The sequence below is a fragment of the Macrotis lagotis genome, chromosome 4 (genome assembly GCF_037893015.1).
Source record: "Macrotis lagotis isolate mMagLag1 chromosome 4, bilby.v1.9.chrom.fasta, whole genome shotgun sequence".
Taxonomy (NCBI): Eukaryota; Metazoa; Chordata; class Mammalia; order Peramelemorphia; family Peramelidae; genus Macrotis; species Macrotis lagotis.
The window spans coordinates 114,621,536-114,637,308 of NC_133661.1; the positions used below are offsets into that span (position 1 = coordinate 114,621,536).

The window sequence follows — 15,773 nt, forward strand, 5'->3', positions numbered from 1 at the left end:
ATGAATTTGATTTGCATAGGAAAACTTCATTCAGAGCAAACGCGAAAATCCTTGTCCGGACAGGGGCTCAGTTTTTGTTTCCACAGTCAATCCAGTTATCCAGATAATTAATGAAGTCATTTAGTCGGTTCAGACCGCCGATAGATCAGACTGCTGTAGATTTAGAACAAGAGAGGTGGCTCAGGGATCTGAGCTCTGGGATGAAATAGTTTCGGGTCTGTCAGTTGCTTTTCATGATCCTGATCATGATCCTGTCCTTGTCCTCTGCCATATCCATCGCTCTTTCTCTCTCCCCCTCATTTGCTGTCTCTCCATATTTCTCCCCCACCCCACCCCGGTTTCTCTCCCTTGACCTTGATTCTGTTTTCTTTTAACTCTCTCTTTATGTCTGAACTTCCCTTGCCTTTACTGATCCCTGGACTCGTCCACGTCCCTTTTGTTGGACTTGAACCTCTATTTTCAACTATTACACTTTCCTCACACACTTTGTACTCAAGGCCCTGGGTCCTCCCACACACTCCCGGATGCTGCGACTGGACTCGCCCAAACCAGGATTTGAACATATCAGGTTTCGGATATTGAATCAGTAACGAAATCTCGGAGAGGGGGTATTAATGCTAGTGGGTTCCCTTGTCCCTGGGGGCTGAGCACTCGCTTGGGTATGCATTAATCGAAATAAGCCCGCTTCAACCTCCGTACTCTAGACTTCTTGGACTGTGAGAGATGGCCGATGGTATCAGACCTAACAAAGCTTTCTCCGGAATACATGAGTTTGCCCCATGGATTCAGAGAGATCAAAACTGAAGGACTGATTCCTATAGGGAAGAAAGATTGGGAAAAGGAGACTAGTCGAGTATGATGTGCCCCATCTCAGGAGAATCACTGGGAGGATTGCATTTCCTATAATAGCTCAAATATGCCCATTACTACAGCCTGAGGACCGACCTATCACCCTCCTGGAAATTAGTGTAAGGTAATTATGTCCAGAACTGAATTCCGCAAATTTAGTGTGTGTATGGAGGGGAAAGGGAAGGGAGGTTCTATAGATCTAGACATGTATCTATTTGTGCATGTGGTCTTAGGTCTTATGTCCTTTTGAAAATGGGGGCGAGCTGTTTTTTAGTGAGCATTCGCTGTGTAAAGAGTGATTTGGAAGTAAAAATGTTTCAAGGAAAGTTTTATGTATTAACAGTTGGGTTCATGTTTAGAACCATATGTGTGTGTTCGAGGAGCATTATTTATATAGATCTGGATGAAGGTACTGTATATGTGTGGGGGGGGATGTGTGTGAATTTTTGTATATGTCTAGTTAATGGTGCTGAGAGAACAGAAACTGGTCCCGACTTCTTGAAACTTGTCCAGACAGGATAAAATTTAGTCTAGAAAAAAAGATACAAACTTTGTGGTCCTCCAGCCTCTCCAGCAGTAAAGCCTTCTTCTAGAACAATGTGGGAGCGCTTGCCCTGGAGTATACACTCTTGGAGGTGGGGAAATGAAATGCATTAATCTCCTACCTCTAGGTTAATGGAGGAAAAGTTTGAGAGTTGACAAAAGAGGTGTTAGGATCCAGGAGGCAGAAGCTAGGATAACCTGGGAGGGAGTAACAGGTACAAGGGGAGGAAGGAGTGAGACAGAAAACGCCCATGGCGAACCACAGAGAAGACTAGAAGGAGAAAAGCACATAATTCCCCCTACCAGCCCAAGGGAAACAGCAGAGAGAAGCCCCAGAAATTATGGGCCTTCAAAGAGTAAACTGTCAGGTTTGTTACCCGCAGTCTAAAATCACCGGAGACAATAGGCGGAAACTCAGGACTGCTCCCGAGAACCCTCAAAAGATGTCTAAAAAACTCAACAGCAGAAAGCTAAGAGGTAGAAAATAGAGAGCAGAGGCCAATCCCTTTCCTCTTTCCTAACCTTAGAAGACCTCGGGATTAGAAGAATAGTTGGGGGTGGGGGGGATAGGCATAGGGAGGGGATAGAACTAGAGCACCAGGAGGACAGAGAAACTTCTGAGGCCGATTGTATTGGAGACTCTTTAGAGGGTGATAAAACACTTGCTGACCACATGGGTCAGGTGCCAAAGTGGAATTCAGCTACCCCGAGATCCCCAGCCCAGAGTAATCTCTTGGGAGCCTGAACATTGCCCAACCATAGCCCGTAGGCACTCCCAGTTTCGGTTTTGGGAGAGGGAAGGGGAATTGGATTCAGGTCGATTAAATTTACCCAGTTCCTAAGTTTGTGTGTGGAAGGAGGGAGAGGGGATTTGGGGGGAAGTGACAGGGGATTGTTTGTAATAACTACTAACAGCCCATTGAAAGCTGCAATCCAATAGAGAAAAACAAAACAGCAGGAGCCTGATTTCACCAAGAGTGAGTGCCCAAGGATTTCATTTTCTGCTCTCTATGCTCCCTCAAACATAGTGGGAATTGGAGATGCTCCAGGGTCTACCCATGGATCATGTTGGACATTCCGATGACAAAACTGAGGAAGTCAGGCAGAGACCTTTCTCCTTCCCCTTGTCCTAGACCGTCTAAAAGGGGAAGAATAATCTTGCCTTCAGTCGCAGACCTAAATTTCCAGGAACACACACACACACACACACACACACACACACACACACACACACTCCTTGGATTTTGAGGGAATGAAATGGAAATTCAAAGAGGCACTGTCAGAGGATGGGGTGTTCAATAAGATACAGGCCTCTTTTCTCACTTTCATTTGAGCTCTCATTACTCCCTCACTTTCTCTACATTTTCACTTAGTTATGAGGGTAAATGATTAAAGAGTCTTTAGAGTCCTCCTTTCCAGCCCTCTCCTGAATAAATAAAAAAACGTATAAAAAAAACGGAAGCGCATAGAGAGAAGGTGGCGCAGATTGTCCAAGACCACATGGATAGTAAGTAACAGAGCAATGATTCAAACCCAAGTCCCCTGACTCTAAATTCAGATATTTTTGGTGTATCTTTCTACCACTACGTTTCCATGACATGGTTAATGACATACAAACCGTTTGGTTTGGGTGGTTTTAAAATATCTCCTTGGTTTCTGTAGTTATGGACTAATTAAAGTACCGTGTGTGAGTATGAGTATGAGCACAACACAAAATAAGCATGTAATCAATAATCACTGACTTGACTGGTTGAGGGTGAGGGTGTTTGCACACAACCATGGAAGCTAATTTATGAATAAATATATTTATGAGTGTTGGGTATTTAAGTTTAAGCTTGAATATGTGTAAAAGCGTGAGTGGGGTGTGTGTGGATATTCCTGTTCGTAGGTCGAATGTGTGAGTTATCCCAAGAGTTTGTCGGGGCTGAGTTCCTGCTTGAGTCTCTAATTCCTTCTATACACTTACCCTTATCTCCCTATCCTAGAAGCTCAAATTCTCTTTCCCCCCATTCCCAAATCTCACTTCATCACCCTCTCTTTAGATCCTCGGATGTAAAAATAAATTAAACTTAGATTAAGCAGAATACCCCTTTATTTTGGGACCTCTTTCTGAGTTTAGCCTCGAGACCAGGAGTGGTAAACACAATGGACTCATGAAAATGCTAGACTTTGGGGAGAGAGATAAAGGGTCAAGTGGTAGGAAACCAATTCCCCAATTAATTTGTTTGTAACCATAGATTTCTCAACCCGAACGATATTTCCTGTCGGCTTACACAATTACAAGCACATACTTTTAACATAGGAGAGCCGCTGAAAGGCTAGTCCTGGCTCATTCAACCTGAGTTCGGCGGTCCCATCCTTTCTTGATGGGAGAAATTCTCACTCAGCTCTCTGGAGGCTGGTCTTCCAGACCAGGTCACCCCCGTAGGGAAAAGGAATTGGGTCACCTACCTCAGGGTTCCGAATCCGGACAATTTTATTCATATTTTCCACATAAATTACACAAGCACTTTATAAAATGGTTACAAGGAAAACACCTTATAAGTGCATAACTTAAACCCCCCCTCCCCGAGACAGATGCAAAGCTAGCCTCCCCAAACAGCCTCCATGTATGACTGTCCTTTGCAATTTGTATGCAAGGCTGATTGTTCGAGATTGTGCAAAGGACACCATGTTCCAGGGAACTGTTAGAGGGACCACTCTATGTCGGACTCTGTCTGTGTGTGTGTGTGTGTGTGTGTGTGTGTGTGTTTGTGTGTGTGTTGTGGGGGGAGTGTAGAATTGTGCTTGCCTGCTACTGTATGTAGGGAATTGTATGAGTGACTGTGAGTGATGGGGGAAACAGGAATTGTGGGCACAGTGTCACTTTGATCTGTGTAAAGTTGCGTGACCGCTGCCATTGCAGCCATTGATACTATGGGCACCCGACTGTATTATCAAACTTCGTGACTGTGTGTGATTATCGGCTGCTGTGTGTAGTGTGGTTGTCCACGAATGACTGTAAGAGTGTCTCTGGGTTTCTTAGGGCTGTATCGCAGGGGACCAACCGGTTCTTTGGGGGACCTTCCGAATGCTCTCGATCCTAGAAATTCTAAATTTCCTTTCTTCTCCTCCACTTCTTCAGCCTCCTCTAAAACCCCAAATTTTAAAATAAAATAAACGGAAATGGAGCAGAACTGAAAAGTATCAGCTGGACCGAGAGAGGGAGGGTAAACTGTTCGGGACGAAATGCTCCAGTTGGGTCCCCAGGTCCCTTTTGACCCCAGTCCCTACTCTAGTTCCAACTTATTTTTTCCACTGAAAGTAAATCCGGGGGTGGGGGTGGGGGTGGGGTTGCTCACCCGTACTGGACAACACTGGTACCAGACCTCGGAGAGCAGAAGCAGGTAGTGGGGCTGATTTTCTACGAGTTTCACTTTATGTCCAGTTACTGAGAGGGTAGGGTCAGGGAGAACTGGCTCGTGGTCCGTGAAAGGGATTGGGGCAGGGGGCAGAGTCCTCACTCTTTCCTCTGTGCACAGCCCTCGGGAACCTCCCCCACCCCTTTCCAGGCACAACCTCCCGATCTCGAGTCGTCTCCCGAGGCTGGGTATGGGGGTGCAGGGCGAGGACTCAGGGTGGGGAGGTCGCTCCTCTTGCTCGCAACTCCAAAGTCTGGGCTCCCACTTCTCTGGTGGGGGTCCTGGAAGGGCTGAGAATCTGAGAGGCGGGGGAGGGGACAGCGAAACCGAGCGGGGTGGACCCGACAGTAGAGGGGTCACTCGCAGGCCGAAGCCACTGAGGTGACGCTGGTGATCTTAGCAGTGTCGTCGGACCAGGGCTGCAGGTTCTGCAGAGCGAAGAGTGAAGAATTGTGCACGCAGAGCGGGTCAGCCTGCAGCGGCTGAGCCAAGCTCTTCTGGAAGGCCTCCTGCTGCAGCTGCATGAGGATGCGGTTAGCCTGCTGCCTCTCCGCCTCCCGCTCCTCCGCGGTCTGCCTCCTGTACGGGGACAAGCCGCTTCAGAGCCAGCCACTGCCCACGACCCATGCTGGCCTCGTCCCCCTCGGCCCTCGGCTCCCCAGGACCTGGAGTCAGGGAAACTGCTGCTTCCGAGAACACCAGTTTTCTGGCTCTAGAAAAGGGATACCTGGGGAACCCCCCAACTCCCCCCACAGTCCCAAGGGGTTCTCAGCTGCCCACCCCACCCCGTCACTGAAGTCTACTAAGAAGAAAGGCTAGGGAACATGGCGGTGGAGGGAGAACAGCCCTCTTGCTTTTCTTAGCTCCTATCTAGCCCCCAGCACTAGGCCAAACGCCAACCTAAAGTACAGGCTCTCTACTTTTCTGGAAAATTCTTCCGAAATGGATTGTGGATTTTGTTTGTTTGTGTGTTTGTGTGTGTGTATGTGTGCGTGCGCGCGCGGGGGGGGGGGGGGAAGGTACGGAGAGTTGATGCACAGAAAACAAGTTCAGTCCCTCAGTAAAAGCCCCCTGGCCACCATCCTCCCAGACTAGGCAGTCCAGGAAGGAAACTAGCAATCACCTTTGTGGCCCCTCCACTCTAATTCCCTGGTGCCCTAGCTACATAGAAAAAGGTCTGGAGAGAGCCTGGCCCTCTTAGCAAGCCGGGACTCGGACTTGCAAAGATCCTCTGAGTCCTTCTCCTCATTGCTCTGAAGCTCCTGGGGACAATGACAGAGCGGACAGGTGGCCCAGCAAAGACACTGAAACAGACGTTGGGGGTTGGGGGGGCGCGAGGGTCGATCGGGAGGAATAGGTTTCTCAGACTCAGAAACAACAGGCTTCCAATGAGCCAACCTGGGGTTGCAAACTAGCTTTCTTCCTTTTATCCCATCCCCCAACTTCCCGCTTCCTGAGCAAGTCTCGCGTCCTGAAGAAAAGGGATTGGGTTCTAACCATGGACCCAGAGTTCCCTGACTCTTTGAGCCGAGCCGGTTCCTCCCTCTCCTTAGCCCTGTGCGGAGCTCCAGTAAGGCCCGTCCGGTTTCCACGAAGCCAGTAAGAGCAGGGGATGACTCACATATTCCATCTAATGCAACCTCCCTCCACCCCCACTGTAAACTGAGATCAAACGTCTGTCTCTAAGGTGAAAGGATCTAATGTGAGTCCCCGGAGCCTCCAGGAGCAATTTGTAGCAGATCGATTTAAAAGCAGAAAGCAAACGAGGATCCCTCTTGGCTTGCTTTCCTCTTCCTTTTCTTTTGTAATTTCTCTCTCCTCTCTTCCCTTCTCTTTCTTTTTTCTTCCTATCTTCCTTACTCTCCCCCCCCCCATGCATTTCAGTCTGCAGATTTCTCTCATTCTCTTTTGGTTTTTATATCTCTGGGGTTTTTTTCTCCCTAAGAATTACGAGTTTTCGTTCCACACGGAAAAAAAAAAGTTTGGGATCTTTGTTTTTCTTTATTAGGGAAATAAGATTAGCTTAATTCTGTTTTTTACCCCTTCCCTAGGTCTCTTGGATCTCCCTGTCTCTCTCCTTTCTGTGTCCCTTCCCTTACCTCCTTTCTCCACATCTCCGTTTGGGTTTTTGTGAATCCCAGCCTTTCTCTTCCCAGAAAATGTCTTCCTTGTTTCCTCCCTAATGACTCCTGGAAGCCTCTCCCCCCACCCCCATGTCCTATTGCCTGGAACGCACTACTGTGGAAAACTCGACCCCACGGGGGGGGGGGAAGCTGCGTGTCTTCTTTGTGGATATAACAGCAGAATCCCAGGCAGATTTAGATTCTTCATTCAGAAAAAAAAAAAAGAGGAAACTGCAATTCCTTCCTCTGCCCAGCCGGCCTGACCCGGCTCGGCGCCTCCCTCTGACTCCATTCACATTAGCTGCTGATCCCCAGAGGCTCTGAAAAAACGGGCGTGAGAATGTGTGTGTTAGTGAGTGTAGTGTGGTGTGGTGTAATGCAGTATAGTCCAATGTCTGCAGGTTTTTGCGAGTAGAGGTGGGGGTGGCGGTGGGATGGGGGTGGGGGTAGAGAGGACAGACAGTGAGACAGAGACAAAGACAGAGAGACAGATAAGAGGACAGACAGATTTTGTCATTCTATGAGGGATCTAGTTCATGAGAGAAACTGCAAGTCTGTACCTGTGTGTGAGAAAGAGTGAGTGAGGGTTTAAAGATGGACAGACTTTGTGAGTACTAGAGAGTTGAAAGTGTTTTTGAGTGTGTGTGACAGAAGGAGACAGAGCAAATGTCTCCCCAGCTCCCTGGATAGCTCTCTCCTGTTCTCTCTTAGACACATCCATCTGTTCTTAATTGATCATTCCCAACTCCGATTCTGAGTGATTGATTTTCCATCTCTAGAGTAGGGCAGCAGAGTTGGTCACAGCCTGCCGCCGGCTGGGGCTTGTTGAGGAAAATGGTCTCGGGTAGCCAAGTCATATAGTGAAGCTTTCTCCTATTTACTCCCCACCAAAGGCAGATATTGTTATTGAAACTGGGCTGTTTGGCGGGAGTTTTAGATGATGAGCCTTGGTTACTCTGGTAGCTCAGGAAAAGGGAGTTCTTTTAGCCACCATTAACTCAAAAGGGCCTCGAATACCTTCACCAAAGCTTAACTCCACTGTGGAATTAATACAGATTTCCCTCTCCCCCAAACTCTTTTCTTCTTTCTGACCTATATCCCCAGATCAAACTAACATACCACCTAGTCTATTCTGTTCAGTCTCTCGGTAGTTACCAAAATCTCCACCCAAAGCCTGGCTAACCTTGCAGCTCCCGGAAGACTCCAGGGTGACCGAGGTTGCCTGGGCTCCCTCCAGAGGGACCTGACTATCGAGGCAGTAGAACAAAGTCGCAGTCTTACTTTCCCATCCCAATCCCGGAATCCCCAGGTCATCTATTTCACTCACACTTCCACCCAAGGCAGAGCCCTGGGGAGAGGTGGTTAACTGAGCAGTCAAGATTGCCACGTGTTAGGGGGATTGATTCTAAGATATTTGCTTTCTACTGCCAGATTGAACTTTCCAAAGAATCGTTCACAAACACTTTCAAACTCCACGTCACCACCCTTCCAAAAGACACGCACGCACGCGCGCGCGCGCGCACACACACACACACACACAAACTTCAATATACTGAACAGGCCCATACACTGTCTTGTTTGCTTCAAAAATGGACATCATAGTGGGCGTATGCTTCACCCAAATGACTTAACACGGTTCTCCGAACTCAGGGATATGAAAGAGATTTGGGGTGGGGGCAATAAATGATAGGGAAGAGACCAATCATTTGTCTACCCAGCATCTTGTCCAGATCAACACAGTCCTGGCTGTTGGAGATGAGTCAAAATAGCTAGGCCTTTGAGCCCCCAGTTTGATCTGAAATGAATACCCTGAGCCCTACCACGGCGCACCTACGGCCTTCGCATCTCAGAGTTGGGAGTTGGAGGGAGAAAGGGTACACTGAAACAGTTTCTCAGAGACAGCTTAAGAAAACCAGCTTTAGTCAAGCAGGCCGCTCACCCGCCCTTATGGAGTTCCCGATTTCCTGCAGACTCACCTCCATTTCGTTCTCCGATTCTGGAACCAGGTTTTGACCTGTGCGTCGGTCATTTTGAGCGCCTTGGCCAGGGCCGCGCGCTCGGCCGACGCCAGATACTTTTGGCGATGAAAGCGCTTCTCCAGCTCGCAGATCTGAAGGCGTGTGAAGGATGTACGCGGTTTCTTCTTCTTCGGGGGCGTCCGGTTCTGGTAGGGGTGACCTATACGGCGTGTTACAGTGAAGGGTGAGAGGGCCACTGGAGCGGGAGACAGACAGACGGCAGAAGCAAGCAGCACAGCGTCAGGAGGCGTCCACGGCAAAGGCACACACCGCAGCCGAGCCCTAGTGACCCGGAGCTGGGGAGCGAGCAGGCCCGGAGAGCAAGGAGCAGCGGGAAGCTAAACTCAGGCCTGGCAACAAAGCATTCTATCTGGAATTGTCTCATCTTTTAGGAAATGCTCTCACCTTAGCCCCCTCCTCCCGTCCTTTTCTGCAGGTATCCAAGTCCCTCATCTGTGTCATTTTTCTCTCTCAATGGAAATAAACCAAGATTGGGGTGGCATGGGGGATTTAAGCAGTCCCATCGCCAGTGTCCTTCTTAAGTTGAACACTCAAATATAGGATGACCCCCCCCCCCCAGTATTTGGTGCTGAGAAGGGCAAAGATTCTAGAGGTACAGTGGGCACACTTCAGCATATTCTCACACAGCCTACTTAAATACAAAATCACACCCTCACACATAGATCCATATGTACTACACACAAGCCTGTCACCCATAATTGTCATACAAATACAAATTCATTCTCACCACATACTCATACATGAGCCCATACTTATTCTTACTCTGCATGCACATCCATTTAAACATTCTTATGCTTTGAGATCAAAATCCTTTAAAAGTGTATTCCTAGGGAGATTGGCACATAGTGGGTAATGCCTACCTGGGCCTAGCCGGGCATGCTCAGGCCTTAGGGTTTTACTAAAGAGGGAAGTCTTGTAGAGTAAGGATCAACATCACAAAGTTGTGGAGAAGGGAAAGGACTGCTCTTCTCCTGGAAGTCCTCAAATCACCTGGGCCCTTATCTTGGAGACTAGAGTCTTCCTCTGAAGGCCTTGTTCATATAAATTACAGGTTGCCTGAGCTCTTAGCCTCTAGGCCCTCTCCAGAATCAGGGGCAAAGTGTCACTTTGCCTTCTCAGAACTCTGGAATCTCAGGCAAAGAGGTTGCTTTCAGGTTCCCACAGAAAGAAAATTGGGCCAAACTCTAAAGTCCTCTGTCTCCCAATTTGGGCCAATGCTATCCTCTCTCTGTCCATCTAAGACCTAAGATGTCAATTTCTGGAGACCTTGTCCTTTGGACTATTGGTGGATCTGCAGGAAGAGTAATTCGGGACTCAGAGCCAGCCCCAAGATGAACGTCCACCTCTCAAAGAAGAGAAATTGAATTTGCCTGATGGAGGTGGGGGTAAGGGGCTTTAGGGATGAGGGGTATCAGTCATTCACCCTTCCTGTATGTCATTTTTGAATGAATCCATTTCCTAGAATTATAGGGGGCACTTCTGCCTGAGAGGTAATCTTTGAATCCCTAGCTCTAGTCCCCTCCTGGCCTCAACCCTGTTTTGGAAGCTTCATTGCAAGCGGGGACTGGTTTCCTCCCCCTCCAGGGCCCCGCAGCATCCGGGCTCTGGCTCAGAATTCAGGTTGGAAAATGAACAGGGGTGTGTGTGTGTGTGTGTGTGTGTGTGTGTGTGTGTGTGTGGAGAGAGAGAGAGAGAGAGAGAGATGGGGGGAGGTTAGCCCAAGGGCCCTGGGGAGGGGAGCAGTCCTGAAAAATGGGGGTGGGGGAAGATATAAGAGGAGAGAAGAGAGGAAAGGAGGAGAAAGAAATGAGCCTGTGTTGTCCCCGGAGTCGCACTCAGGGCTGCTGGATCGATGGCCCGGTCAGGGTCGGTGCATTATTCATTGAGCAGGGGTCTGGGAGGAGTGGAGGCAAGCCCAGGCTGAGACCAAAAATAAAACAAGGCCGAGGGCTGGGGGTGGGGGGTAGCTTATACCCAAGTAAGCAGAATTCGAGTCTCCTCTGCTCCTCCCCCCATTTTTTTCGGCCAGGGGACTTCCCAGCGATGGTTACCCCCCACCCCACATGTCTCAAGTCCTTCAAATCGGGTGGGCTCTTGCTCTGAGGCAGCCTGAGAGTAAGCTCGGAGCTCCGCTCACTTGGGGTTCGTTTTGATTCGTTGTTTTGTTCTAAGGTTAGTGCAAAGGTCTACATTTGCCCACCTTCTGCCCTGAGAGAGAGGGAAGGGACTGGAGAACAAATCCACGGAGTACAAAGTGCCCCCTTTCCAGCATCCCCCCTGCCCCTGCCCCAGGTCCCTAGATCCTACTCTTTCCTTCTCCTCCCGATTCTGCAGACCCTCATGCTCTCTCAGCTTCTCGATCCGTTCTAGGGCCAAGCAAGCCCAGAACCAGAGGAGAGATGGAGCAGGACCAGGGTAGGGGATATAGAGATCGAAGAGAGGAAGTGGGGCAGCGACTGGCTGGGCCGAGGCTGGGAGCAAAGAAAGCAGAAAGGGAATCACGGGCCGGAATGGGGAGAGAGAGGCTGACCCGGGATGGATTAGGAGGCTCAGAGAGGAGCGGGAACCCGAACGGGGGGGAGGGGCTGAGGCGGACACGAGTCAGGGCTCACCTGTGAACCTGTCCTTTGTGTATCGCCGGTTACTCTCCATCCAAGGGAAAGTGAGTCCGGTGAGGTTGTTGACGCTGGGTACGGCGGGTACGGTGGGCATGCCGGTGGCTAGGGGCTGGTGGTGAGGAACGGCTCCGGCCAGAGGCCTATGGGCAGGCACTCGAATCACCCCTGCGGAACTGAGAGCGCCCCCGGTCCCGCCGCCCCCGGTGCCCATGGCCATGTTCATGTTGTAGGAGCCGGCCAGCGAGGCCATACTACAGGCGCTGCCGCCGCCTCCGTAGCCCCCCGCGCCGCTGCCTCCGCCTGCTCCGGCTCCCGCCCCAGGTCCGGGTCCCGGGCCAGCTCCGCCGCCACCATTGCCGCCTCCGGTTCCCCCGTAACTCCCGGTCATGGTGTTGTAGGCGCTGCTAACTATGCAGCCGAGCCCGTAGTCTGCGTCCTGCAGGCGCGAGGCGGACACCATGCAGCTGCCCTGGTCCGGGCTGTTGAGGATCTGATCGATGCCGAAACTGATGGGCTCGGCGTGGCCCGGGTGGAGGTGGTGCGGGGCCAGGTGCTCCATGTCCCCCGGCGAGCCCGGCCCCGGCCCCGCTGGGGGCCCGGCGACACAGGCACCGAAGAGCCGCCGGGGGGGCCGAGCGAGAGCCTCTGGGTTGGCGGCGCAGGGCTGGGCTGGGCGGGCCCGGGGGCAGGAGCGGCGCAGCGGGGCGCGGGGCGCAGCGTGCCTGCGGAGGCGGGAGCAGCCGGCACCAGCTTCGGGTTCGCTCCGGGTGCTGGGGGAGACTTGGAGGCGAAGTGCGGAAGGGTTCGTTGAAGTAGCCGGGGGGAGGGGGGACGCCGCCTGTTCCTCTCCTCCTCCGGATTCTCGCTCGCTGTTGACTCTGGGACATCAATCACTGGGCGAAAAGGCCTGGGTGAGATGTAGCTTCGCAGTTTTAGGCCCTGTCTCTCCATTGGCTGAGAGAGGAGAGGAGCGGGATGAATGACAGCGAGGAGGAGAGGGGGAGAGAATGAGGGAGAGGAGGGAGACAGAAAGAGAGAGACTGGGGGAGGGCGGAGGGAGAAGATTGAGAGAGCTAGAAATAGAAGAAAAACGAGGAAGGGGAGAGGAGGCGGGGGAAAGAACCAAAAGACAGGATAGTAAAAAAGAAAGAGGAAAGTCGTAGGCAGCGATCTAGAAAGATAAACTAATGGGACAAAGACACTGAGGAGGAAGAGGTGGTAAAGAGAACAGCCAGCCCCAGCCTCCACCTTTGCAAACAGGGCCTCTCCAGCTTCACCTCTCCACAGGGTCTCCCAGATGTCAGGAGTCCCAAGGAAAGACCGGAGCAGTTTTCATCCAGGATTGACAACACCTTTCAATTAACCTGGAGATGTGCTTCCAAGCTTCAATTGTTGATGGTTAAAAGGAAATCTTTGATTTTAGGCTCCTAGTATATGGAGATCTGGCTACTCTAGGTAATTCCAGGAAAATACAAGCAGTGCCCACTTCAAAATTTGTTTCTTTTAAATAACTTTTGTCACATCTCTAGCTCCAGGAAAGTCGACAGGGTAACGGCTGACAATAATATTAAGAATTTTGATAGAATCTCTAGATTCAGAAATGAGATTACGTAGAAATTAGGAAAGGAAGGATACTTAATGAGAGGAACAACGGACTCTCAAATTGAATGTGATGGCCCCCATCTCAAAATGTTTTTCCTTCATCTTATAACCTTGCTAAAGTTGCACTAGTCATCATTTCCTTTGGGTTTACAAGCTCCTCTCAAAATGCAGATGCCTTTGGGTAATAACAGTCACCCACATCTTATTGTGGATTAATTTAATTTTGGATTCATATAACTGAAGGGGGCCTTAGAGATCATCTAGTCGCACCCCTTCGTTTTATTTAATTTTATTTCAAAATGCATCTTATTTGTGTCTCACCTTTATATGACATTCACTTCTCATCCACCTCCAGCTTTAACCCTCTCTTGTGTCGAAGAAATACAACTAAGCAAATGTGAGTGTGTGTGGTATTAACCATATCTGAAAATGTAGTCAATACCCCTATTGACTCATTTTACATATAAACGAGGTTCATCAAGATCAAGTGGTTCGACCACAATTACATGGTTTTCTGCTAAATTAGAACTCAAACCCAGGTCTATCTTACCCTCTTGGTACAGGGTACTTTCTACTAGCCCATTCTTCCAGAATCTTTCCAGCAGTGGCTTAGATTGACTTTCCCTGAGAAAGGATTGGTTGATTATTTGACAATTTTTTGTGTGTCTATAGATGTTTGATGGGGAGAGAGAAAGGTCTAGGTTACACTGGTGGGAAAATAGGCAGTAGGGATATAGGCATGGGGAGGGGGTCAGTCATGGGAGATGGAAGGAGACCAAAGACAATCTTTATATATTTAGAAATATTGTCTCTAATGCTAGAAACCAAAGAAGAGGAAACTACCCCTCTCATCTTCTGGTTATCTTTTTCTTCTCCCTCCTCCCATCTCCATCTTTCCTCTTACACTGCCCACTACTCTCCAGACAAATTTCTGATCAGTACTGTTCATTAATACTTAGTACTTTATCTTTATGAAAAACTTTTTCACAAATAAATACTTTCCTGATTTTCAGGCAATAGAAGATATATATATATATATATATATATATATATATATATATATATATATATATATATATATATTAGAAATCATTATAGTTTAGAAGTTGCCTGTGACAGAAAAGGTGTAAATGTATGTCATGGAAACTAGTCAGTGGAAGAATGGTCTAAGGTCTCCCTTGCCCCACAATTATGCTATTCCTGCCTCTTCTGGGAATTGCAGGAGTCTTTTCTAACATGAATTTAATGCCTTTTGATCCCCTTTCAGTTCTTTTCCAACTTATTCATGTTTCTGACAATAGTTAATCACTTCATATTTTGGGGTGCCAGTAGGGAAGGGACCAGAGAGATAGAAATTATCCATAATCCCTCATCATCATACTGACCATGTAATTCCCCTTTCTATAGATAAGCTTTCCTATTCTGAGCACAGGCTCCATTAGTCCTTCTTTTGCAAATCTCCAATTCCCAATCCAAAGAGTAGTGGAATCATCACCCTCAACTATCTCATGCCTTCTGATGCCATATAATAGAGAAGTGACCTTAAATTCCTAATCGAGGTTTTATATACACCTGTCTTTCTTGGAGATGAAGATTATATTTCACATTATTTCATCCTTTTAGCTCTTCACACCACTTCTTTGTCCTACACTTCACTTCCCACACATCTTCTCTCAGGAAAATCTCATACTACTTTGGGTGTTGTCTTCTCCCACTCCACCTCAAGCCCTGTACCTACCCAGTACTGACATTGCAAGCTCTTTTGAGGGCAGGAACTGTCTTTCTACCAATTGAATCTCTCCAGCACTTAGGGAAGTCCCTGGCATATAATAGGCACTTAATAAATGTTTATTAGTCCACTGGATATCTCCAATGATCCTAGGTATGATTCCCCCTCCCCATTATTTACCCAGAAAAGAGGCATGATCACTCCCTAGTCCCTTTGCCAGTTAAAGGCTTCAATACACCCAAAGATAAGCTTATAAAAGTTGTTAAAGTCTGAGAAGATGATATTTGGAAACAGAGGGTCTCCTTTCCTTATCTAACAACCTTCCAGTTGTGTTTTTGTGAGCCTTTCTGTAAATATCAACTGCAGTCATTTAGCTTATAGTACACTAGGACCTTGAGATCTGTATTATTCTCAGCCATTTTAATTCTTCTTCCAAGATACAGGGTTTCAGTACAAAGTTTAGAAAACCTTCTCCTGTATACCCTCAAAGATTTCTCCATCTTGGAGAAGTTAATCCTAATTCTGTCAAAGAAAAGAAACCGAGTCATTTAATATTCTAATATTAGCAAAAATAATTTATTAAAGATATAAAGTTTTGTGGATAGTTGACCAATAGAGATTCCTCTCTATCAGTCAAGTGCCATAGTTTGATACAAGATATCTGGGGCTAATTCTAATCCCCAGGACTTCATTCTCCAGTTATGTCTCCTTCTTTCTAAACAAGGTACATACAAACCTTCACTCCTTTAAACTTTTAGATTGAGAAATAGCCTCTGATAGGAAAAGTCATCTATGGACACTTTTTCATCTCCCTCCTCTCCCCAACTACTGGATATAAATTTTCTTAGAATAAAGAAGGCTTAGATTAA

General features: G+C 48.3%; 1 protein-coding gene across 1 annotated transcript; it reads right to left on the reverse strand.

Annotated features, from left to right (window-relative positions):
- Positions 1-353: 353 nt before the first annotated feature.
- Positions 354-12,144, reverse strand: TLX1 (T cell leukemia homeobox 1). The gene is made up of 3 exons (XM_074233889.1): positions 11,568-12,144; positions 8,893-9,094; positions 354-5,372 (listed from the first exon to the last, which is right to left on the reverse strand). Exons 1-3 carry the CDS (start codon positions 12,130-12,132, stop codon positions 5,150-5,152), a joined length of 990 nt encoding a protein of 329 aa, XP_074089990.1. The 5' UTR covers positions 12,133-12,144; the 3' UTR covers positions 354-5,149.
- Between the last annotated feature and the right edge of the window lie 3,629 nt (positions 12,145-15,773).